Source organism: Ovis canadensis, chromosome 2 (assembly GCF_042477335.2).
Source record: "Ovis canadensis isolate MfBH-ARS-UI-01 breed Bighorn chromosome 2, ARS-UI_OviCan_v2, whole genome shotgun sequence".
In the NCBI taxonomy this organism is placed as follows: domain Eukaryota; kingdom Metazoa; phylum Chordata; class Mammalia; order Artiodactyla; family Bovidae; genus Ovis; species Ovis canadensis.
Genome location: NC_091246.1, coordinates 68,238,692 through 68,262,476, shown reverse-complemented (window position 1 = coordinate 68,262,476; position 23,785 = coordinate 68,238,692). Strand labels below are relative to the sequence as shown.

The 23,785-nt window shown below is 40.0% G+C and overlaps 1 protein-coding gene across 5 annotated transcripts in view; it reads left to right on the top strand.

Annotated features, from left to right (window-relative positions):
• PIP5K1B (phosphatidylinositol-4-phosphate 5-kinase type 1 beta) overlaps window positions 1-23,785 on the top strand; it is a 354,808-nt gene that overhangs the window by 228,021 nt on the left and 103,002 nt on the right. For all 5 annotated transcript variants that reach the window (XM_069576379.1, XM_069576380.1, XM_069576377.1 and 2 more), the window contains 4 exons: window positions 10,370-10,581; window positions 11,920-12,003; window positions 12,127-12,175; window positions 15,482-15,566. In XM_069576379.1, the coding sequence (XP_069432480.1) occupies window positions 10,370-10,581; window positions 11,920-12,003; window positions 12,127-12,175; window positions 15,482-15,566 (430 nt within the window). The remainder of the gene's footprint in view (window positions 1-10,369; window positions 10,582-11,919; window positions 12,004-12,126; window positions 12,176-15,481; window positions 15,567-23,785) is intronic.

Here is a 23,785-nt window from a genome sequence, read left to right as displayed (position 1 = left end):
TCATCATACTGGTAGAAAATTAATAATTCTTACTAGTCAGAGTTCAAATTTCTAGTTGTATCAGGGGGGAAAAAAACCCTTTTTTAATAGTTTGCACCAAGGTTTAAATAGGGTCTACTGGTTAACCACTTCCCTTTAACTGGTCATTTATTATTTCATTGAAGAAATTGGTTTGTATAGTCCATTGTCCAGATTCTACTGGTTATGTTTCCCATAATTTCTTTCAGTATACACCTCTTTCCCCTTTCATTTCCTGTAGATTGGTTGTTGGATCTAGATGTTTGACCACTAACTAGATGCTTTAATTCATTCAGTTCAGTTCAGTTCAGTTGCTCAGTTGTGTCCGACTCTTTGCAACCCCATGAATCGCAGCACGCCAGGCCTCCCTGTCCATCACCAACTCCCAGAGTCCACTCAAACTCACTAGGGGTTGTAAAATGGTGGTGTTCTTATTTTATCACACATTAGCTAGACTGCTTAAAGGATTTCTAAACGAGAGTGCCAAGCACATAGTTGTTCAGTTGCTAAGTAATGGCCGATTCTTTGTGACCCCACAGACTGCAGCACACCAGGCATCCCTGTCCTTCACCATCTCCCTGAGTTTGCTCAAACTCATGTCCATTGAGTCGGTGATGCCATCCACCCATCTCACCCTCTGTTGTCCCCTTCTCCTCCTGCCTTCAATCTTTCCAAGCATCAGGGTCTTTTCTAGGGAGTTGACTCTTTGCATCAAGTGGCCAAAGTGTTGGAACTTTAGCTTCAGCATAAGTCCTTCCAATGAATATTCAGGGTTAATTTCTTTAGGATTGACTGGTTGGATCTCCTTGCAGTCCAAGGGACTCTCAAGAGTCTTCTCCAACACCACAGTTCAAAAGCATCAATTCTTCAGTGCTCAGCCTTCTTTATAGTCCATCTCTCACATCCATACATGACTACTGGAAAAACCATAGCCTTGACTATATGCACCTTTGTTAGCAAAGTAATGTCTCTGCTTTTTAATATGGTGTCTAGGTTTGTCATAGCTTTTCTTTCAAGGAGCAAGCGTCTTTTCATTTCATGGCTACAGTTGTCATCAAGCACATAATAGGTGCTCAATAAAATATTTAATGGCTTGATTAATTTCCATAAGCGCCCTCCTGACATGGAAAATTATTAGAAACTCTACTTGCATAAAATCTGATTAAAGAGCATCTTTTTCCTCCTAGAATCATCATCCTCCACTTTGCATAAGGCATGGTTTACAGATGAATTCTATTATATTGCCCCTGTGAATATCTCCTGGTGCTGGGAACCATTTTTTTAAAGATTTATTTATTTTTTGGCTGTGGTGGGTCTTCGCTGCTGCACACCGACTTTCTCTAGTGGTGAGAGGAGCATACCTGTTGTTGCCATGTGCAGGCTTCTCTTTGCAGTGGTTTCTCTTGTTGTGGAGCACAGGCTCTAAGCTCATGGGCTTCAGTTGTTGCAGTGCAGTCTCAGTAGTTGTGGCTTGCTGACTTAGTTGCTCTGTGGCATGTGGGATCGTCCTGGATGAGGGGTCAAACCGGTATCCCTCCATTGCAAGGCAGATTCCTAACCACTGAACTGCAGGGAAGCCCAGGTCCCATTTTTAAAATGGAGCCTTTTTTCAGCAATCTTTTGGACTTACCTGATTATCATCCTTTCTAAGTCTTGTACCAACTTAACTTCACATATCTTACCAATTGGAAGAGTAGAGAAATAGAGGACAGGAAAGCTAAGGAAGCCCTGAAATGTGTTTCAGACCAGAGCCTCCAACCTAAACTCAGCACCAAGCACTCTTGGATGTTTAATCGGTCTTTGAAGTTGACCCAGCCTGTGACATGCCCTTTTTGCAAATGCTTCCGTAAAAGAAATGTGATACTCTTACCAGATTCCAAGCTCAGCCTAGTTTATAGAAAACAAGCTTGCCTTTTATCTGCCATTTAGTTGTGTGCCTACAAAACAGTAAATTAAGAGTCTCTAAATAACAGCTTGATTTTTGTCCTTGACAAAGTAGATATAAGTACTTCTGGTGTGGGAAGGTTTGAAAATACTGTAGGCTATTATCTTTTTTTTTTTCCTGACAACATAGAGCACAGAATCACAGTAAATGTTCTCAGTGCTGAAGATTTTTCACAAGCATTGTAATTGTGAAGCGCAATATCCAAGTTCTTATATTGGAGATATTAATGTAAGATGTATTGCTATACATTCTTTGCTGCTGATTATTTTGTTTTTCCCTTTTTCATATGGAAAGCAGTATAAAATGCATATTTCTGCTGTGATCAGAGTGCAAGCAGGGAGCACAAAGTAAAACAAGTCTTTGGTGAGTGGAGCAGCCTTATATATATGATAGGAAAAGCATAGATAAACAGATAGTCTATTTTATTCCATAGAGGGGTACTAATAATGTGCTTGAATTTTCAGAGGGCAGATGTGTTCCTGATATTTTGTGTAGATCGTGAGTCCAGTCTTTACGGAGGCAAGAATTGAGATAGGCTTTGAAAAACCAGTAAGGTTTGAACTGAGGACCTTTAAGAAGAAACAGCCTGAGCGTATTTAGGGGTAATTATGGGATTTCAGTTTGACTAGCCTGGGAGGTGTCTCTAGACAGGTGTTAAATAGCAGATGTTGGCTGGGGCCACAGTAGAAAGGACCTCAGTGTCACCTGAGCAATGGAGAGAGACCGCAGGCTTTGAGGAGGGATGTGAGGTGACCTGGTCAAATGAAGGGATCAAGAATGAATCAGAAAAAGAAAGGGAAGTTGAAATCAAAGTATTAGCAAGGAGGATGATTTTGATTATAGAAGCTGAAGGATTGGGAAACTTAATGAAAGGAAAAGGAGTCGTGGAGTCCAAAATCCACATTAGGATGATTTCAGAGAAAAAGTGAGAAAGAAGAGTTGGAGCTTGCATGAAGCCGGTGCTCTGTGACAACCTGGAGGGGTGAGATGGGGAGGGAGGTGGGAGGAGGGTTCAAGAAGGAAGGGGACACATGTATATCTATGGCTGACTCATGCTGATGTGTGGCAGAAACCATCACAATATTGTAAAGTAATTATCCTCCAATTAAAAAATAAATTAAACAAGTTTGGGGTTGCAGCAGGACAGTGTACAGAAATGTCCAGCAGAAGCCTATGGGAAATATACAGGACTAGAACTTAGGCATTCAGTTCAGATTAAAGATAGCATCTTAGGAATTGTCTGGGGACCAGTGATAGTTGGAATCAACCCCTAAAGTATTCTTAAGTCCGTCCATGTCTCCCTTGAGCTCCCCTGCTGCTATGTCATTCCAGTACTATCATTTCTTACCTGCTCTATTGCTACTTTCCCATAGTTAAAAGTAGGTCACCATTTTGTGGGGTATCTCCACAGCACCCTTATTTTTCCTTCCAAGCCTTACTTCAACCTGTGATGCAAAGCTTGTGTAATTTTGAGGATGGTGTAGTTGTCTGTTTTACTTACCCCTGAAGATCTGGCAACTTCCGTGGGGCCTGGCACAGACTAGACACTCAACTTATTTTTTTTTCCAGGGTACTAAATGAATGTCACTATAGAAAAGTAGAAAAAGAGGAGTTGAAGTGAGAACTCTGGTGAATATTCTTAGTGCATAGAGGGAAATACTGGGAAAAACAAATAGGAAGGCAGAGAACCAGGAGAAGGTGTATCTTAAGCTAAGGATGAGTAGAGATTCCAGTGGGGGTGGTTTATTCTGCAGGTGGTGGAGAGCAAGGGCAATAAGAAGAACCAGCATGTACTGGATGCTTTCTGTATGCCATGACTGTCCTGACTTCACGTGGATGAACTAATCTTCACACTAACTCTGTGACGTAGGTGTCCCTATTATTTCTATTTTATGAACGAGCATACTAGGCCCAGAGAGGTTACATACTCTGCTCAAAGACAAAGCAATGGGGGAAGCCATGAGTCAAACCAGGCCACCTGGCTCTCAGGCATGGAGTCTTTTCACCATGCAGTCATTCTGGTTCCATCTAGCTGAGGAGCAGAAAGCAGTGTGCAGTGGGCTAAGGGCTATGGCACAGAGGATGGAAAAGGAAAAAGAACACCCCTCTTTCTGACCTTTGTCTGTGAAAGGAGCATAGCGTTGCCTGCCGTTCTAAGCTGTGGCATCTCCCATGTTAGGTCACCAAGTCTACAGAGATTGTAGGTGAATGAGAGCCACCCCTGATGCAGCGCCAGCCGTGAGAGCCTAGAGGATATGCTTTATCTTAGAAGAAGTGGTTTTGAGCACGTCTTCAGGATAGTATAGCAGCTGCTTTGATGTTGCCTTTTTTTTTTTCCTAAACCACATTCCAGTATTATTACCGACTTAAAATAGTCCTTGAGAAAAGAGAAAAAAATAATCTGGCTCTAAGGATAAAAAAAACCACTGTGGTATTTCAGCTTACTTTCAGTTTTGCATATGTCTGTGAATCCTTCCTGCTTTCTCTTTTTCACAGGTGAGGGAGTAAGGTCTGGCCCAAGCTGGATGGGAAAGCACCTGTGTTTTCCTTGCAGCCGTTTTGCAAAGCAAATGCACAGGTACAGGATCCACCAGCAACAGTGAGGTCAGGACAACATTCTGGGGAAAAAACGTGCCCCTGAGTGACCGACTAGACTGATGTCTGTCGTGTTGCAGGATGTTGCTCCCTCTTAATGCTCACACGTTAAGGTTCTGGCAGATTTATTGATTCCTTTCATTAATGGGAAGATATGAATAGCAACTATTTTGTTCCTAATTGATGCACATCTGCTGTGCACATGACTAAAATCGTTCCCAGAATTTTTCATTGCACAAGTTTGGGAATTTCATTTAAAATATGTGTCTATATATTTATCTTTTTTTTTTCTTAACATTTGTTATGGATGGTGACTTTCCCTAAGCCCAAATCCAACTATCATGCTCAGATTTCCACACAAGAGGAAGATAATTTATCCTTTTTTTTTTTTTTTCAAGACTTTCATTTGAAAAGTAGAAACCTGACCTCTTGAGGACAATCCAGACTCTTCAGGGATGCTGGCAATCCAATTAAAAAGTACAGAGGAATCTAATCTCTGTCTCAAATTTATTTGTAGCTTTTTCTTAGTTAATTCTCTCTAAGTTTTGGCTTGTATGTTTTTTTTTTTAATAAACCCAGCCTGATATTTGACCACAAAAAGCATTGAAATTGCTTCTTGCTTTGTCCAGCCTGACTTCACATCACTTATAAAATACACATGTTCTCTGTGGCCTGTCCTTGAGCAAGAAAGGAGACAAGTACAGATAAAACCATTGTTTGAATAGTACATTAATTATTGTAAGAAACTTTAAGAAAAATTGTTGTATAAAGAAAGCTTATTTATAAGCAGAATTAATACTTGGGTGCTTTGCAGAGAAAAATGAAACAAATATGATGTTGTCCAGGAGTGCCTTTCAGTTTTTACTCTGGAGGCCTGTGAGAAACGTGTACAACATTGTCCCAGAGACTGACTAGAATTTGCTCTTGAAGCCAGGTCACTGCTTTGGGGGAAAAGTTTACCAGTGGACACTTGGGGCTGTCCAGAGCACAAGGCTGCGATTTACACCCACTGAACACAGGACTGTTCGCTCAGGCAGATTGCGAGGCCATTATTTTATAGCCCATTGGCAGAATTGCTGGGTCAGCCGACCTTTTCCTGTTGAACATCCACGCAGTGCTCCTGGGTGCTGTGAACCGAAAACTTCTAGAGGAATTGGGACACACCAAAGGGATACTAGCAAGCAGGCTGGAAGTGCAGTCATATTTTTGTTGGCTTTTTATGAATGTCTGTTTTCAGAAGTATAACCCCAGGGTGTCTGCTTCCAGGTGACACCTCACATGTGAGCAATGAGTTGTAACCATGATGATAACCAACAATGAACTGAGCACTTTCTTTGTGTTAGGAATTTCTCTAACCACCTTACCTGCAACCATATTTAGTTTTCACAAGCACCCTGTGCAGTAGCTAATGTTATTGCCACCATTTTTACTGAGGAGGAAACTGAAGCCTGGGGCGGTGACATAATCTACCTAGGGTCACAGAGTTTGTGTACTGTATCCTGCGTATCCATCTCCAACATTCTTTCTAAGAAGGGACATGCCAGCACTGATACACGAGAGCAGGAAAACTGGTATCTGCAGACAGTGATGATTGTGCAGGGTCGCATTGTCTCTGGATGGGCACTATTCCCAAGCCTTTCTTTCAGGATGGTGGGGAATTGGAAAGGCTAAGATCCATCTATGCTTGTTTCTATCTGAAGAAATCATTCAGTGTCTGTTAGTGTTTTCTTTTAAGAGGCTGGGTCCTTGGCAACCCTGATGCAGGCCCGTCTTCTCCAGCTCTGTGTTGTGTTCCAGAGGGGCAAGTCATGGGTGCACCTCCATAGGGAACCAGCCTGTGGGTCTAAGGCTGCAGCACTGGGTCATTGGTGAGGAGCTTTTCCTGTCGCCCTTCTTTCTTCCTCCAGTCTTAGAGTCCCTCTTCCTCAGGTTGGAGAAACTGGTTCCACTTTGCTGTCAAGCCAGTCTGTGATATCCTGGCTTAGAAAGTTCCAGGGCCTATACTGCTTAAATAATAAGATTCTACTCTTATCTCTTGCCTGCCTCCTTCTGAAAGTATTCAACTCAGTTTCAGTTCAGTTCAGTTCAGTTCAGTCAGTCGTGTCTGACTCTTTGCAACCCCATGAATCGCAGCACGCCAGGCCTCCCTATCCATCACCAACTCCCGGAGTTCACTCACACTCACGTCCATCGAGTGAGTGATGCCATCCAGCCATCTCATCCTCTGTCATCCCCTTCTCCTCCTGCCCCTAATCCCTCCCAGCATCAGAGTCTTTTCCAATGAGTCAACTCTTCGCATGAGATGGCCAAAGTACTGGAGTTTCAGCTTTAGCACCATTCCTTCCAAAGAAATCCCAAGGCTGATCTCCTTCAGAATGCACTGGTTGGATCTCCTTGCAGTCCGAGAGACTTCTCCAACACCACAGTTCAAAAGCATCAATTCTTCAGCGTTCAGCTTTCTTTACAGTCCAACTCTCACATCCATACATGACCACAGGAAAAACCATAGCCTTGACTAGACAGACCTTTGTTGGCAAAGTAATGTCTCTGTTTTTGAATATGCTATCTAGGTTGGTCGTAACTTTCCTTCCAAGGAGTAAGCGTCTTTTAATTTCATGGCTGCAGTCACCATCTGCAGTGATTTTGGAGCCAAAATAAATAAAGTCTGCCACTGTTTCCACTGTTTCTCCATCTATTTCCCATGAAGTGATGGGACCAGATGCCATGATCTTCGTTTTCTGAACATTGAGCTTTAAGCCAACTTTTTCACTCTCCTCTTTCACTTTCATCAAGAGGCTTTTTAGCTCCTCTTCACTTTCTGCCATAAGGGTGGTGTCATCTGCATATCTGAGGTTATTGATATTTCTCCCAGCAGTCTTGATTCCAGCTTGTGTTTCTTCCAGTCCAGCGTATCTCATGATGTACTCTGCATATAAGTTAAATAAGCAGGGTGACAATATATAGCCCTGACGTACTCCTTTTCCTATTTGGAACCAGTCTGTTGTTCCATGTCCAGTTCTAACTATTACTTCCTGACCTGCATATAGGTTTCTCAAGAGGCAGGTCAGGTGGTCTGGTATTCCCATCTCTCTCAGAATTTTCCACATTTTATTGTGATCCACAGAGTCAAAGGCTTTGGCATAGCCAATAAAGCAGAAATAGATGTTTTTCTGCTCTGATGTTTTTCAACTCAGTTTCAGTTCAGTTCAGTCGTTCAGTTGTGTCCAACTGTTTGTGACCCCATGAATCGCAGCACGTCAGGCCTCCCTGTCCATCACCAACTCCCGGAGTTCACTCAGACTTACGTCCATTGAGTGAGTGATGCCATCCAGCCATCTCATCCTCTGTCGTCCCCTTCTCCTCCTGCCCCCAATCCCTCCCAGCATCAGAGTCTTTTCCAATGAGTCAGCTCTTCGCATGAGGTGGCCAAAGTACTGGAATTTCAGCTTTAGCATCATTCCTTCCAAAGAAATCCCAAGGCTGATCTCCTTCAGAATGGACTGGTTGGATCTCCTTGCAGTCCAAGGGATTCTCATCAGTCTTCTCCAACACCGTAGTTCAAAAGCATCAATTCTTCGGTGCTCAGCCTTCTGAAAGGTAAATGGTGAGCACTCAGAATTAAGTAATACTTCCAACCCACTTAAAGTTTCCTAATTGCCAACAAAGATACATAAGACTAGGAATAACCATATTTTCTAAAGGCCATATATGTCGTTGTTCACAAAAATGAAAAGTGAAAGCCACTCAGTCATGTCCAACTCTTTGTGACCCCATGGACTATACAGTCTATGGAATTCTCCAGGCCAGAATATTGGAGTGGGTAGCCTTTCCCTTCTCCAGGGGATCTTCCCAACCAAAGGACTGAACCCAGGTCTCCCCCATCATAGGTGGATTTTTTTTACCAGCTGAGCCACAAGGGAAGCCCGCAAAAAATAGTTCACAAAGCCTGCCATTAAGTGACACCCAGTAAGTGGCAGCCACAAGTATTTGAATCCTCAGGCCTGGCCCCTCTTTGTTGTTGTTTTAGTTATTCAGTCGGGTCCGACTCTCTGTGACCCCATGGACTGTAGCCCGCCAGGCTCCTCTGTCCATGGGATTTCCCAGGCACAAGATGCTGGAGTGGGTTACCATTTCCTTCTCCAGGAGATCTTCCCAAGCCAGGGCTCAAACCTGTGTCGCTGTATTGGCAGATGGGTTTTTTACCACTGAGCCACCAGGGAAGCCTTGACCACTCTTTAGTATGTCATAAGTGTCTGATCAAAAGCAGTTGACTGAGGGAGAAGGAGAAGTGTAAGATATACACTTGAAGTTCAAGTGTATACAAGTTCAAGATATACACTTGAACAGAATTCAGTGTAATGCATATGTGTTCAATCCCTGGTTAAACAATTATCTATAGACTCCTATCTCTAACGACATGTCCTACCTAGGGTACAGAGATACATTGTTGGTTCAGGGGTAGCTATCCACCATCAGGCTGTTCTTTCTGGGCTGTTTTGATTTCCTGAGCAGCTTTGTGTGAGAAATGCCAGGTGTCAAAAAAATCTGTTATAGAGGAGAATCATAGACAAACCATTAGGAAAAAACTTTATTATATAATAGAGAATATCCCGTTTTCCTGAACTCCCCCTGAACACTCTTCCTCAGTTGAAGGGTCCTGAGTATCAGACTTACCCATACTCAAGAGCCATGTTGCTGCCCGCCTCATGTCTCGACCACATCTCCATTTTCTTTTCTTTTCCCCCCCCCCATCTCCTTTTTCTGGCTACCTCTAGCTACTTTTAATTCCTTCTCTTCCCCACTGTTTGCTGAGTGGATAATTAAACAGTAAGTCCTGTTCTTTGTTGAGACCATACTTTTAAAAAAAGACTTCCTGCAGGGAACTGGCAGAAGGCAATGGCACCCCACTCCAGTGCTCTTGCCTGGAAAATCCCATGGGTGGAGGAGCCTGGTGGGCTGCAGTCCATGGGGTCGCTAGGAGTCGGACACGACTGAGCGACTTCACTTTCACTTTTCACTTTCATGCATTGGAGAAGGAAATGGCACCCCACTCCAGTGTTCTTGCCTGGAGAATCCCAGGGACGGGGGAGCCTGGTGGGCTGCCGTCTATGGGGTTGCACAGAGTCGAACACGACTGAAGTGACTTAGCAGCAGCAGCAGCAGCAGGGAACTGATGGTAACTTTGAAAGACAAGCTTTGAAAAGGGGCCCCTGAATTTTAGGAAGATGAAAGTTTTGAGAATAGAATTCAGGTAAAAGCCCATTCCAGCTGAGTCTTCATGCTCAGGAGAGTACAGGTTTTTAGAGACCATTGATTGTTGGTTTCTGTCCTCTAGTACTTAAGGTGCTGGAGTTGACCACCTGGGTTCAGATCCCAGCAGTGCCACTTATGAGCTGTCTGATACTGAGCAAATTACTTCCTGTGTGTGTCTCAATTTTTTTCATCTGTGAAACAGAGACAATAATAGCACCTGGCTTAAAGAGTTGTGAGGACTGAATCAAAATGAACCACTTAGCACCTGGACACATGGAAAGTATTCAATAAATGCTTAGTAAAACATTCATGGAGTGCCAAAGAAAGATATACTTACTCTAGATTTGTGTAAAATTATCGTCTTGAAACCATGGTGACAATGGTTACTGCACTTGACCTAATAATAACCTCCAATGTTTTTACTTTGATTTTTCCTCTGTCAGCCACCTCCCTGGGAGGGAAGCAGGAGCTGCTTGTCTACATATCTCTCTGATCCTGGGCAGATGAGAATTATAAGCCATTGGAGTGATGGGCCTCCTGGTTCTTTTTCTTACTTAGGTGCTGGAAAGCTTCAAGATCATGGACTATAGCCTTTTGCTGGGAATCCACATCTTGGACCATACCCTCAAAGAAAAAGAAGAGGAAATTTCCCAAAATGTACCTGATGCTAAGCGGCCTGGGACGCAAAAGGTTCTCTACTCAACAGCAATGGAATCCATCCAGGGTCCAGGGAAATCGGGAGATGGAATCATCACAGAGAACCCAGACACGTAAGTGCAGCCATCTGCCCACACGCTTCTTGGTCATGGCAGCCGACATCATTGGGTAATTAAATGCAGTCATATTCCCTTCATGGTGGCTCTTTAGGAAGAGATTCCTACCTGGTAGTAAAATGGATCAAGCCAGCCTAATTTCCTCTCATCCACGGATAACTGAATGAATGGCAATTTTTTGAGTCGCTATGCTTTCACTCTCATGGTTTCTTTTTTCAAATGGCTCCATAATTAAACAATGGCTAAAAATGTTTTTATTCCTATTTACTACATATTGAAAACATCCTTCACAAACAAGGGGGAAATATTTTGAATTTGAATAAGCGTGCATTTAAGCAAATACTTGCTAGAAGTGATGTCTGCAATTCAGAACTTTTTATCTATGTAAGAGGATTCTGTTGTCCTCGTCCTACATCCTGACAGATGTGATCACTTGCTTCAGCCAGATGTGCAGCATTAGTTTGCATGTACAAACTGCTTATTGACTAACAGAAACAGTTACAACCAAAGAAAATTATTGAATTGGTTGACTGTATCACATGTGTGTACTAGCCGAGCAAAAAGACTGAAAGAAAGAAACCATTTTCCTTGACTATATAAAGTGCCTGTCTTGTAAGCTTCTCCAACGGTGACTAAGCCACAGACATATTTTACTTTTATGAAGGAAATTCATACAAACTAAAATTTTTAATCCTTCCTATAAATCGATCTAGATGTCCAATAATTGATTAAACAAATTATTCTATGTCAGCATACTGAAGTACTGCACAGTACTACACAATAGCATACTGAAGTACTACACAGCCATTAAAAGCACATTAACATTGAATATGAAGAAATGTTCATCATTTAGCAAGTGAAAAATTCAGGTTATAAAACATAAGTAATAACTTATGCAGATGAATAAATACAGAGGAAAGATGTTAATAGTAGTTATCTTTGCATCCTTGAAATGGATTCTTTATATATTTTTTCCTTTGTGCTCACCTATATTTTATTTTAAAATTTCACAGTAAACATATAAAAGTGTTGCATTTTTGATGGGCAGTATTTTGAAATACTTGCTCATGGTTTTAAAATCAGAATAATTTTTTAATTGAATTCTTCCCATCCAACTCTTCAGAACTGACAACTGTGGTATTATTCTCCTTCTCGGGAAGTACATCTTTCTTGATTCCCAGGAAGACTTCAGCTGAAGCCAAAAATAAAAATAAAAATAAAGATGAGAGTCCATGATTTTTAGAGACTAACCATTTTCATTTACAGTCTATTTATTAGAAATTATTTTTAACTTCCTGTTCACATAAAATGATTTCTCTTTTGCTCTGTTCACAGAATGGGAGGCATTCCAGCTAAAAGCCATAAGGGAGAAAAGCTACTTTTATTTATGGGCATTATTGACATTCTGCAATCATATAGGTAAAAAATTGGGGGAAATAGTCTTTTATTATTTCAAAATAATTCAATGAAAGGTTCTGAGAATTCACCAAATGGGGTTGATTTTACATTCTTACTTTTGTTTTTCTGTATGTGTACATTTAGATTAATGAAGAAATTGGAACATTCCTGGAAAGCTCTTGTTTATGATGGGGTGAGTGATTTATCATGCTCCTTGTTAAACTGGATTATTTTTCTGATTTCTCAGAGACCTCAGTGTATGTCTAGGAAGCTGTGTCACTTGAAAAGGAGAGGAAACAAAGATCTTTATAAACTCAGAGTCTCAGGCTTAGCAGATCAGTTCAAATCTAAGAATAAAGACAACATAACTGTGAATGGCTCTTCCAATAGAGGCCATCCAGGTGGGTGAACAGATAGAGGCCAGGAAAACAAAATGATGTCTTATTTTGATGTGCAATCTAAAGGACCCAATTAGGAGATGATGAGAAAAAGCAAAAGGCTTTTCATAGGCACTGGAAAGACCAGTAAGACAGTTGAAGTTCTCCCAAAACTAAGCTTCAGAGGGGTTTGAACCTGAATTTGATGGTAGACAGCTATAGGCTGGAACCCTGCATTTAAACCATGTTACTAACCATGTGACCCAGACACATTGCTTGCTTCTCATCTCTTAGTGTAGTTTCCCATTTATAGCAGGAAGCTAGTAATAGTACCTGTACCTCAGAATATTTCCCTGGTGGCATAGTGGTAAAAAATTCACCTCCAAGCAGGAGATGCAGGTTCAGTCCCTGGGTTGGGAAGATCCTCTGGAGGAGGAAATGGCAACCCACTACAGTATTCTTGCCTGGAAAATTCCACAGACACAGGAGCCTGGCGGACTCCAGTCCATGGGGTCACAAAGTGTCTGACACAACTTAGTCCATACACTACTACACTACCTGCCTCATAGGCTGACTGGAGGGTTAAGTTAAATAATGCCCTTTGGTGTTCAACACAACGCATAACACATAATAAGGACATGGGAAGGGAACACTTTTAAATTGTGTTGGATTTAAATATAACAAAGGTTAACTGATACGAGAATGTGTTTTGCACCCAGAAATGGCATGACTGAAAAAACAATTATCAAAGAGCAGTCTGTCCACACACACACACACAAACACACACACACACACACACACACACACAACTTCCTATCTAGAGTTAAATTTGAACTTCCTGCCACTTGACAGAACATTTATGGCCTCAGCCTCACTCAGTTAATAACTCAGAGTGACACTTCCAAAGATTGTATTGGTCAGATTTGCTCACGTATTTTTTTTTAAGATGTTAGCAGATGCTTTCCTTTGAAAAAAGATAAATTATAGATGCTATTCTTCTCCATTCCTGGAAAAGAATACTCGCTGTCTCAGTTCTGTGGAAGACTGGTAATAACCTCTCAGCATGTCAGATCTGCATTTTGTCCACAGGCTATGGAAATGACCTTTGTCAAAATGCTCTTTTAAACGACAGGTTCACAAGTTTGTTTCTGAGAATCAAACTTAGGCTTCTTATTTAAATCAAAGATTATTTTTTAAGAAAAGGCCAAGATGGAAGGTTAATTTTTTTTCCTTCTAGCTGAGAAAAGTACCATCTACATAATGCCTTGAACATGGAAGGGAGAGAGAGTAAATACTCACTTTCATTCTCCTCCTGTTTATTGACAGTTTCAATTCCCTGTTACCAAATGAGACTTCTGCTCCAAATAGTATCCTCTATCTGTCGGATACTTCTAAGGAGCCCATACCTTTGCTGAAATAAAATATGTCTTCTGTTCTTCAGTGTCCTTTTTTAGGAAAAAAAAAAAGAAAATCTGTGCTGATTATATGTTTATGTAATTATAAGCAATAGTTAAGAATTTATTTTTTTGTCTTTTTACAATTGTCCTCTCCTTTAAACAATGCTTCCTCATACCAAAAAGAGCCACAGTTTAACCTCTCTTAGAAGGCAAGGGCTGACTCAATCATCTTACATCCTGCTGCTGCTGCTGCTAAGTCACTTCAGTCATGTCCAATTCTATGTGACCCGATAGACAGCAGCCCACCAGGCTCCCCCGTCCCCGGGATTCTCCAGGCAAGAACACTGGAGTGGGTTGCCATTTCCTTCTCCAATGTGTGAAAGTGAAAAGTGAAAGTGAAGTCGCTCAGTTGGGTCCAACTCCTAGTGACCCCATGGACTGCAGCCCACCAGGCTCCTCCATCCATGGGATTCTCCAGGCAAGAGTACTGGAGTGGGGTGCCATTGCCTTCTCCAATCTTACATCCTATGTGTTTCTAAATGACTGACTTGTGAATCCATGTCCACTTCCAGCCCAAACTGACAGAACACTGGGGAAAGTGCATGTCAGACCAGTGGGAAGTTTTCCATCACATCTGCAGGATCACTGATAGTCTAGAGAACATTATCACTTGGCAGAGGATTCCTCCATGCTGTGTCCTTCATAAAACACTGATTACAGAATTCTCTTATGCTTCATGTAACACCCAATTTCACAGATGAAAGGACTGAGGCACTGAGATACTGTCTTTACCCAGGATCACAGAGCTCTTGAAAATTAGAGCTAACACGAGAACTGGGTCTCTGGATTCTGGTCCAATGTGTATTTTTTCTTCCAAACCCACTGCAGATGATATTATCTAGATATAAATTTTTAGAAGTTTCCCTTTTGGAATCCATGAACCTCAAATCAAAATGGAACACTAAATTACCAAATTTACTATATTTAGGAATGTCTATCTTAGATAGCAAATAAATGACTGCTGAATAAATATATGGAATTAGCTCCTTCATCTGTCTTCTTTCCTGGACTTGTGATAAAATGCCCCCTCAGTCCTAAAGAATCCTACCAAGCATGAGAGAATTGAGCTGATGATTTAATTCAATTCAGCTGTATCTAATTAGTAGCTAATTGAACATAACAGGGATCGTCAGTCAGCCTTGTCTCCTAGGAATCTTCATGGTGTTTACATACCTTATTACTGGAAAGTGAAACCAGCAAACTTTTTCTTTCTCTCTCTCTCAACTTTACTTTCGGGTTATTTTGCTTGTCCCGGTTTTGTTCTGACTAAAAGTGATTATGTCTTTGTTCCAGATGACACTTGAGGCACTGGTTGCCTTATATGTTAAAAAACAGAATTTAAAAGCCCCTCGTGGTGGACAGTGGATCAAGGATTAGCTGTTTGGGTTTATAAAGCAGAGTCTTTGCTATCTCAGCCCTGCCGCTCTTCATAATCTGTTTCACCATGAGTATCTGGAATCTTTACCCAGATTGGTCCTTGTGCTTTTTGCCCCAGCCCAGCTCCTGTGCACACAGCCCACAGGCATCACTCATGTCTGGCTCCTAACATCCACACCTTCTGGTTAAGGACATTGGCTAACAGCCAGCCAGTTGCATAGAGCTTTCTTCTGGCTCAAAACAAACTGTGTGAGAGGTAAACCTGTTGTACTTGATTTATCTTTTCAGGACACTGTTTCGGTTCATAGACCCAGCTTTTATGCAGATAGATTTCTAAAATTTATGAATTCCAGAGTTTTCAAGAAAATTCAAGGTAAGATTTTTATGAATTTCTTTTTTTTTTTACCTTTAGCACTTACTGACTGGCTTCACTTTGTAAGATTTTTATTGAAAGAGTTTGAACTATTTATCTCCCCAAAGCAGCAATCAGTAATTATAGTTAAGTATCTTGCTGCTCCTGCTGCTAAGTCACTTCAGTTGTGTCCGACTCTGTGCGACCCCATAGACGGCAGCCGACCAGGCTCCCCTGTCCCTGGGATTCTCCAGGCAAGAACACTGGAGTGGGTTGCCATTTCCTTCTCCAATGCATGAAAGTGAAAAGTGAAAGTGAAGTCACTCAGTCGTGTCTGACCCTCAGAGACCCCATGGACATTGATGCCATAATCATTAGAGTCCAATTTTGTGCTGGAAAAAAATATTAAACCATATAATATATTGGCTAAATACACTATGATATAATTAAATAATGGGATAATATGAAACAAAAATGATATATTAAAAGCACATTTAGTCCTTATAGCTTCATTCACATGTATATAGTTATTGGCCTGCATACCTAAATGGACAACAAAATTCTAGTGGGGTATATAAAAATGTAGTTAGTCCATGGAATATTCTCCAGAATAGACCATATGTGAGTCCTCAAAATATATTTCAATAGATTTTAAAAGATTGAAGTCATGCAAATGTCTTTTCTGATCACAACAGAATAAATAAAGAGCAAAAACTAGAAAATTCACAAATATGTGAAAACACATGCTCACATATTCAGAAATGTATGAAAATTAAACAACTACCAATGGGTCAAAGAAAAAAGTACAGAGAAATTAGAAAAAAGTTAAATGGAAATGAAAATATGCATTCCAAAAAATTATCAGTTCAGTTGCTCAGTCATGTCTGACTCTGTGCAACCCCATGGACTGCAGCACGCCAGCCTTCCCTGTCCATCACCAACTCCTGGAGCTTACTCAAACTCATGTCCATTGAGTCGGTGATGCCATCCAACCATCTCATCCTCTGTCATCCCCTTCTCCTCCTGCCCTCAATCTTTCCCAGCATCAGGGTCTTTTCCAATGATTCAGTTCTTCACATCAGGTGGCCAAGGTTTTGGAGTTTCATCATCAGCATCAGTCCTTCCAATGAATATTCAGGACTGATTTCCTTTAGGATGGACTGGCTGGATCTCCTTGCAGTCCAAGGAACTCTCAAGAGTCTTCTCCAACACCACAGTTCAAAAGCATCAATTCTTCAGTCCTCAGCTTTCTTTATAGTCCAGCTCTCACAATAGCTTTGACCAGACAGACCTTTGTTGGCAAAGTAATGTCTCTGCTTTTTAATATGGTGTCTAGGTTTGTCATGGCTTTTCTTTTTTGTCTTTTTTTAAATTATTATTATTAGTAACTTTACAATATTGCATTGGTTTTACCACACATCAGCATGAATCCGCCACGGGTGTACACGCGTCATGGCTTTTCTTCCAAGGAGCGTCTTTTAATTTCATGGCTGCAGTCACCATCTGCAGTGAGTTTGGAGCCCAAGAAAATCAACTCTGTGCTGTTTCCATTATTTCCCCATCTATTTGCCATGAAATGATGGGACTGGATGCCATAATCTTAGTTTTTTTGAATGTTGAGTTTTAAGCCAGCTTTTTCACTTTCCAAAAACTTACAGGATGCTGCAAAGTCAGTGCTGGGAGGGAAATATATAGCTATAAATGCCTATGTTCAAAAAGCAGAAAGATCACAAATCAGTACCCTAACTTTAAACCATAAGGAATTAAAAAAGGAAGAGCAGACTAAACCCATAGTTAACAATGGTTATTCTGACCCCTGAGGTTGTGTGGTATTTTCTATTTCTTTACATGAATATTTATTAAATTTTCTACAACAGGTGTGTATAATTTATGTAGAAATGTTTTTAACTATATTAAAAGAAGAAAATATTGTTCCTTATGTTATCATTTAGGTATTTCGAGGTTCAGTTTCATAGCAATTTAAAGTGAAAGTCACTCAGTCATGTCTGACTGTTTGTGACTCCATGGACTATACAGTGCATGGAATTCTCCAGACCAGAATACTAGAGTGGGTAGCCATTCCCTTCTCCAGGAGATCTTCCCAACCCAAGGATTAAATCCAGGTCTCCCTCATTGCAGGCGGATTCTTTACCAGCTGAGCTACAAGGGAAGCCCCATAACAATTTAGCCATACACAAAAAGCTGAAAAAGTGGAAAATGCGTAGTTTTTATTTATATAAGACAGATTTTTTAAATATTATTTTTACTTTATTTTACTTTACAATACTGTATTGGTTTTGCCAATCCCACTGCTGGGCATACACACCGAGGAAACCAGAATTGAAAGAGACACATGTACTCCAATGTTCATTGCAGCACTGTTTATAATAGCTAGGACATGGAAACAACCTAGATGTCCATCAGCAGATGAATGGATAAGACAGATTTTTAAAATAATATTTGTTGGAGTTTTTTGTTAATGAAAGTGAAGCACTTTCTTTTTTAAGGCTTTTTCCCCCTAATGTTACATATAGCATTCACATAATGTTACATATAACATTATGTAAGTTTAAGGTGTAATGATGTGACGATGTTACATATAACATTTACATGTTATATATAGCATTTTCCATAACTTTATGCATAGCATTATGTAAATTTAAGGTATAAAATGTGATGATGTGATACATATATATATTGCAAATGATTATCACAGGTTACTTTGTACCTTCACCATCCTATGTAATCACCAATTGTGATTGTGTATGTGTATCATGAAAATATTTAAGACCTACCCTCTTAGCAACTCTCCAGTGGAAAAGACAGAATTCTTAACTGTAGTCACCCTGCTGTATATTATATTTCTAAGACTTATTCATCTTACAAAATGCAAGTTGGTGCTCTTTGACCAATATATCCCCATTTCACCCATCTGTCAGCCCCCAGTAACAATTCTTCTACTCTCTGTGTCTATGAACTCAGCTTCTTTAGCACATGCAAATGAGCTCATACAGTATTCGTCTTTCTCTTTCTGGCTTATTTCACTTAACATAACGCTGTCATGGTCCATCTATATTGTCACAAGTGACACGATTTCCTAATTTTTAACAGCTGAATAATATTCATACATGTGTCAGTTTTCTTATCCATTCATCTGTCAGTGGACATTTGGGTTGTTTCCATGTCTTGGCTATTGGGAATAATGCCTCACATACAGTGGAAATGCAGATCTCTCTTTGAGATGGTGATTTCATTTCATCAGATACATACCCAGAAGTGGGGACTGCTAGATCATATGATAGTTCTATTTTTAACTTTTTGAGGAATCCCCATACTGTTTTCCATAGTGGCTGATCATTTTACCTTCCCACCAACAGTACCCAAGGGTTCCCTTCTTTCCGTATCTTCACCAAAACTTGTTACTTGCTGTCTTTCTGATAATAGCTGTTCTGGTTGGCAGCTGTATGTCATCTTTGAAAAAATGTCTGTTAAGATCCTCCACACTAATATTTTGACATACTTCCTACCCATCTTTATTTCTGTACTTTGTGTATTTATATAAAAATAGTAGCACAGTGGTATACAGTTTTATGTCTGTGTCCTCTGTTTTTTACATGAGTAATTTCCCATATCATTGTATATTAAACAAAGAAGCTGTTTAAAATTGTGAAACAACATTAAAATTATATGGGTATGCCATAATCTATTTAATGATTCTGTCATTATTGGACATTTACATTATTTCTCCCTTTTCTAATTAGTATTTTTATGAGCATCATTTTAGATAAATATTGTTTCCAAGCTTATGATTATTTCTCTAGGATAGATTCCAAGAGAAGTACCGAGTGTTTAAAATGCACATTATTGCACAGAATGATTAAGCCATTCTAGACTTCCACAAGTGCCTATATTCTTCTAGCCTTTAGCCAGAATTATTCTTTTTTAATTATGCTACTTTGATAAGGAAAAATGTTATCTGATTGTTTTATTTTGCCTGTCTTAAGTACTGGTAAAGTTCAACCATTATTCATGTTTATTAACCATTTTAGTTCCTTTGAGAATTGAGCTTCGAAATATTTGCTCATTTATATTAGTGTTTACTACTTATCCAAGTGATTTGTGTGAACTCTACATACTAAATATATCAGTCCCTTTTTCTAAACCTTATTTCATTCTAAGAAAAACTTTTATTTCACATTTGACTATCTCAGTGGTATCTTAAAATTGGTCTAAAACTGAGACCACTACAAATTAAATTCTCTGATTGTCTTTTCTGCCTAAGATAGAGCATAACATAGTATTTATTCAGCCTGAAAATCCTGTCTGAACACCAACTTGTGGTTCAGATTTTCTGCCTCTCTTCACCCTTTGCTGTGGTTAAAAACATGCATTTCTTTGTGGCCCCTGGTAGATTTATGGAGGAGATAGTCCTTGGGACCCCAGCTTCAGTGAGTCTCCTTCATGAGATTCCCCATCTTCAGAGCTTTTGCTTTCTTAACAGTGTATAAATTCATAGTACAGTCATTGGCATCCTCAGTTCCATGACATATGGTGTGAGTTGTGACTCTTTCTAATTTGTATAGTTTATCATGTTTTTAATATTACAGGTCTTTTACTCCTCAGGTGGTCAGATCTATTTTTTTTTTCTCATTTTTCTCTACATTTTACAACATCTTTATTCAGATATAATTCACATACTGGGAAATTCACCTTTCCAAAGTATGTGATTTGGTGATTCTTAATATATTCACAAAGTTGTGTAAATATTACCACTATCTAATTTTATAAGATTTTCATTACCTCTAAAAGAAACCTACATACCCATTAGCAGTTACTTTTCATTCCTTCCTCTTCCTAGCCCCTGGCAACTACTCATTTATTTTCTCTCTCTCTGGATTTGCCTATTATGGATATGCCATATAGATGGAAGTATCCAATATGTGGCCTTTTGTGTTTGGTTTTTTCACTTAACATGATGTTTTCAAAGTTTAGTCATCTTATAGTACTTTACTTTTTTATTGCTGAATAATATTCCATTGTATGGAAAAAATACATTTTGTTTATTGATTCACTGGTTGATGGATTTTGTGTTGTTTACATTTTTGGCTATTATGCTGCTATGAAAATTCATACACAAGATTTCTGTGGACATAAGTTTTCACCTTTTAGGAGTGGAATTGGTAGGTCAAATGGTAATTCTATTTAACATTGTGAGGGACTGCCAAACTCTTTTGTAAAGCAGCTACACAATTTTGCAGTCTCACTAGCAATGTATGAGAGATCCAGTTTTCCACATCCTCACCAATGTTTGTTACTGTCTTTTTTATTTTAGACATCCTAGTGAGTATAAAGTAGTATCTCAATGTGGTTTTGACTTGTATTTTTTCTAATGACTAATGATGTTCAACATCTTTTTTTGTGCTTATTGACTTACTCATATCTTCCTTGGAGAAATCTCTATTCAAATACTTTGCCTATTTTTAGTTATTCGTCTTTTTATTGTTGAGTTATAGAGAGTTCTTTATATATTCTTGACAGAAGTTTCTGTTAGCAGATATATTATTTACATATTGATTTAATTTATACTAGATGGTGTGAGGTAGGGTATAGCTTCATTCTTTTGCATATGGATATCCAGTTGTCCTAGCATCATTTGTTAGCCTGTTCTTTCCCCCATTGGATTATCTTGGTTTTCTTGTTGAAAATCAGTTGTCCACAAATTAGGACTAATTTCTGGATTGCCCCCAGGTTGCTCAAGAACCAGCCACACATCCCGAGTCCACATGTCACTGAAGGCCACCACAATTTACTCAGTTATCCAGACCAGACATGTTGGCATCAAGCTTTGTAAAGGCCACTGACTTCCAGTCACTCGCCAATACCTAGTTGTACCTAGAAATAGCAAGTGTCCATCGCTTCTTCCACAGTGCCTTTCCTGTTTTAACCGTGTTTCTTATGGTTTGGGTTTGCTTTGGTTTGTTTGTTTTTACATAAAGTTGTGGCCCCCACATTGCCTTCTTAGCTCCAGTCATAGTCACCTTGTTCAGTTCAGTTCAGTCGCTCAGTCGTGTCCGACTCTGCAATCCCATGAATCGCAGCACGCCAGGCCTCCCTGTCCATCACCAACTCCCGGAGTTCATTCAAACTCATGTCCATCAAGTCAGTGATCCATCCAGCCATCTCATCCTCGGTTGTCCCCTTCTCCTCCTGCCCTCAATCTTTCCCAGCATCAGGGTCTTTTCCAGTGATTCAGTTCTTCACATCAGGTGGCCAAGGTTTTGGAGTTTCAGCATCAGCATCATTCCTGCCAAAGAAATCCCAGGGTTGATCCCCTTCAGAATACACTGGTTGGATCTCCTTGCAGTCCAAGGGACTCTCAAGAGTCTTCTCCAACACCACAGTTCAAAAGCATCAACTCTTCAGCGCTCAGCTTTCTTCACAGTCCAACTCTCACATCCATACATGACCACAGGAAAAACCATAGCCTTGACTAGACAGACCTTTGTTGGCAAAGTAATGTCTCTGCTTTTGAATATGCTATCTAGGTTGGTCATAACTTTCCTTCCAAGGAGTAAGCGTCTTTAAAATTCATGGCTGCAGTCACCATCTGCAGAGATTTTGGAGCCAAAAAGAATAAAGTCTGACACTGTTTCCCAATCTATTTGCCATGAAGTGATGGGACTGGATGCCATGATCTTCGTTTTCTGAATGTTGAACTTTAAGCCAACTTTTTCACTCTTCTCTTTCACTTTCATCAAGAGGCTTTTTAGTTCCTCTTCACTTTCTGCCATAAGGGTGGTGTCATCTGCATATCTGAGGTTATTGATATTTCTCCCAGCAGTCTTGATTCCAGCTTGTGTTTCTTCCAGTCCAGCGTTTCTCATGATGTACTCTGCATAGAAGTTAAATAAGCAGGGTGACAATATACAGCCTTGACGTACTCCTTTTCCTGTTTGGAACCAGTCTGTTGTTCCATGTCCAGTTCTAACTGTTCCTTCCTGACCTGCATATAGGTTTCTTAAGAGGCAGGTCAGGTGGTCTGGTATTCCCATTTCTTTCAGAATTTTCCACAGTTTATTGTGATCCACACAGTCAAAGGCTTTGGTATAGTCAATAAAGCAGAAATAGATGTTTTTTCTGGAACTCTGTTGCTTTTTTGATGACCCAGCGGATGTTGGTAGTTTGATCTCTGGTTCCTCTGCCTTTTGTGGCACTTTACTTTGTACTGCTGAATAATATTCCACTGTATGGATATAACCCATCCAATCCAGTGTCACCCCACCCCAGCTACAGGGATCAATTTAATCACCTCTTGCTGATTTCCATGCTTAAAAAGAAAACCCTCTCAAGTTTCAGAAGTTTTTTCTTGTTAAGAACTTCAATGTATTACCTAGTATGCAAAATCCTTAACTCTGCTCTGAGTCCAGTGTGAGGCAGCCTCTCTTTCCCTCCCCTGTGATTTCCCTTCCACATTACATGCTCTACTCTATCCTCTAGGCTCCAGCAGCTTTGAGCACCCTACAGTTACCCCTACATTCAAGGCTGCCTATACATCTGTACAGCCCTTGTCCCTTTGCCTATAATAGTCTCCATCCTTTCCTGGTCTTCCTTCACTTCTCAGCTCAGACAATGCTTCTTTCGTAGAACTTAACTATACTTTGCCATAGCGAGCTGTTGTCCTATTTCCCCACTTGACTTTGTGTTCCTGAAAAGTGGGGACCATGTTTGGTTCTCATATATTTTCCCAGACCCTAGCACATTTCCTGGCACATTGTAGGTAATGATTATTTGATGAATAATTGAATGAATGAATGGAATTTAATTTAAAGTACTTAGGGTCACAATTTAATTAGTAATGTTGACACTTCAAAATGCATCTTCCACATCTTTTATTAACTATGATTAAGTTAAAGCGCTTAGTTCCTACGGGCATACTTTCTTTGTAGGTGAAAACTTCCCTTCCTTACCCCTAACCTCAAGAAAACAGTACCTGGTCTTCAGGTTGTTTTTTTTTAATCAAATTTTTTAATCTTCTTAAATCCATTTATCCCACCCCAGAATTGAGTCCTGCTGTCAATGTAACAATGTTTGAAAAATCCAATAATACTTTCTGGAAATATTAGTCACTGTAATGTTGAAACCTCACTGAAATTCTCTACCCAGATAATGTGTCTAAAGTACTAAAACTTAAGTTTTCTGAAAGGAGTAGAATAACACATTAATTAGTTAAAAATCAACTG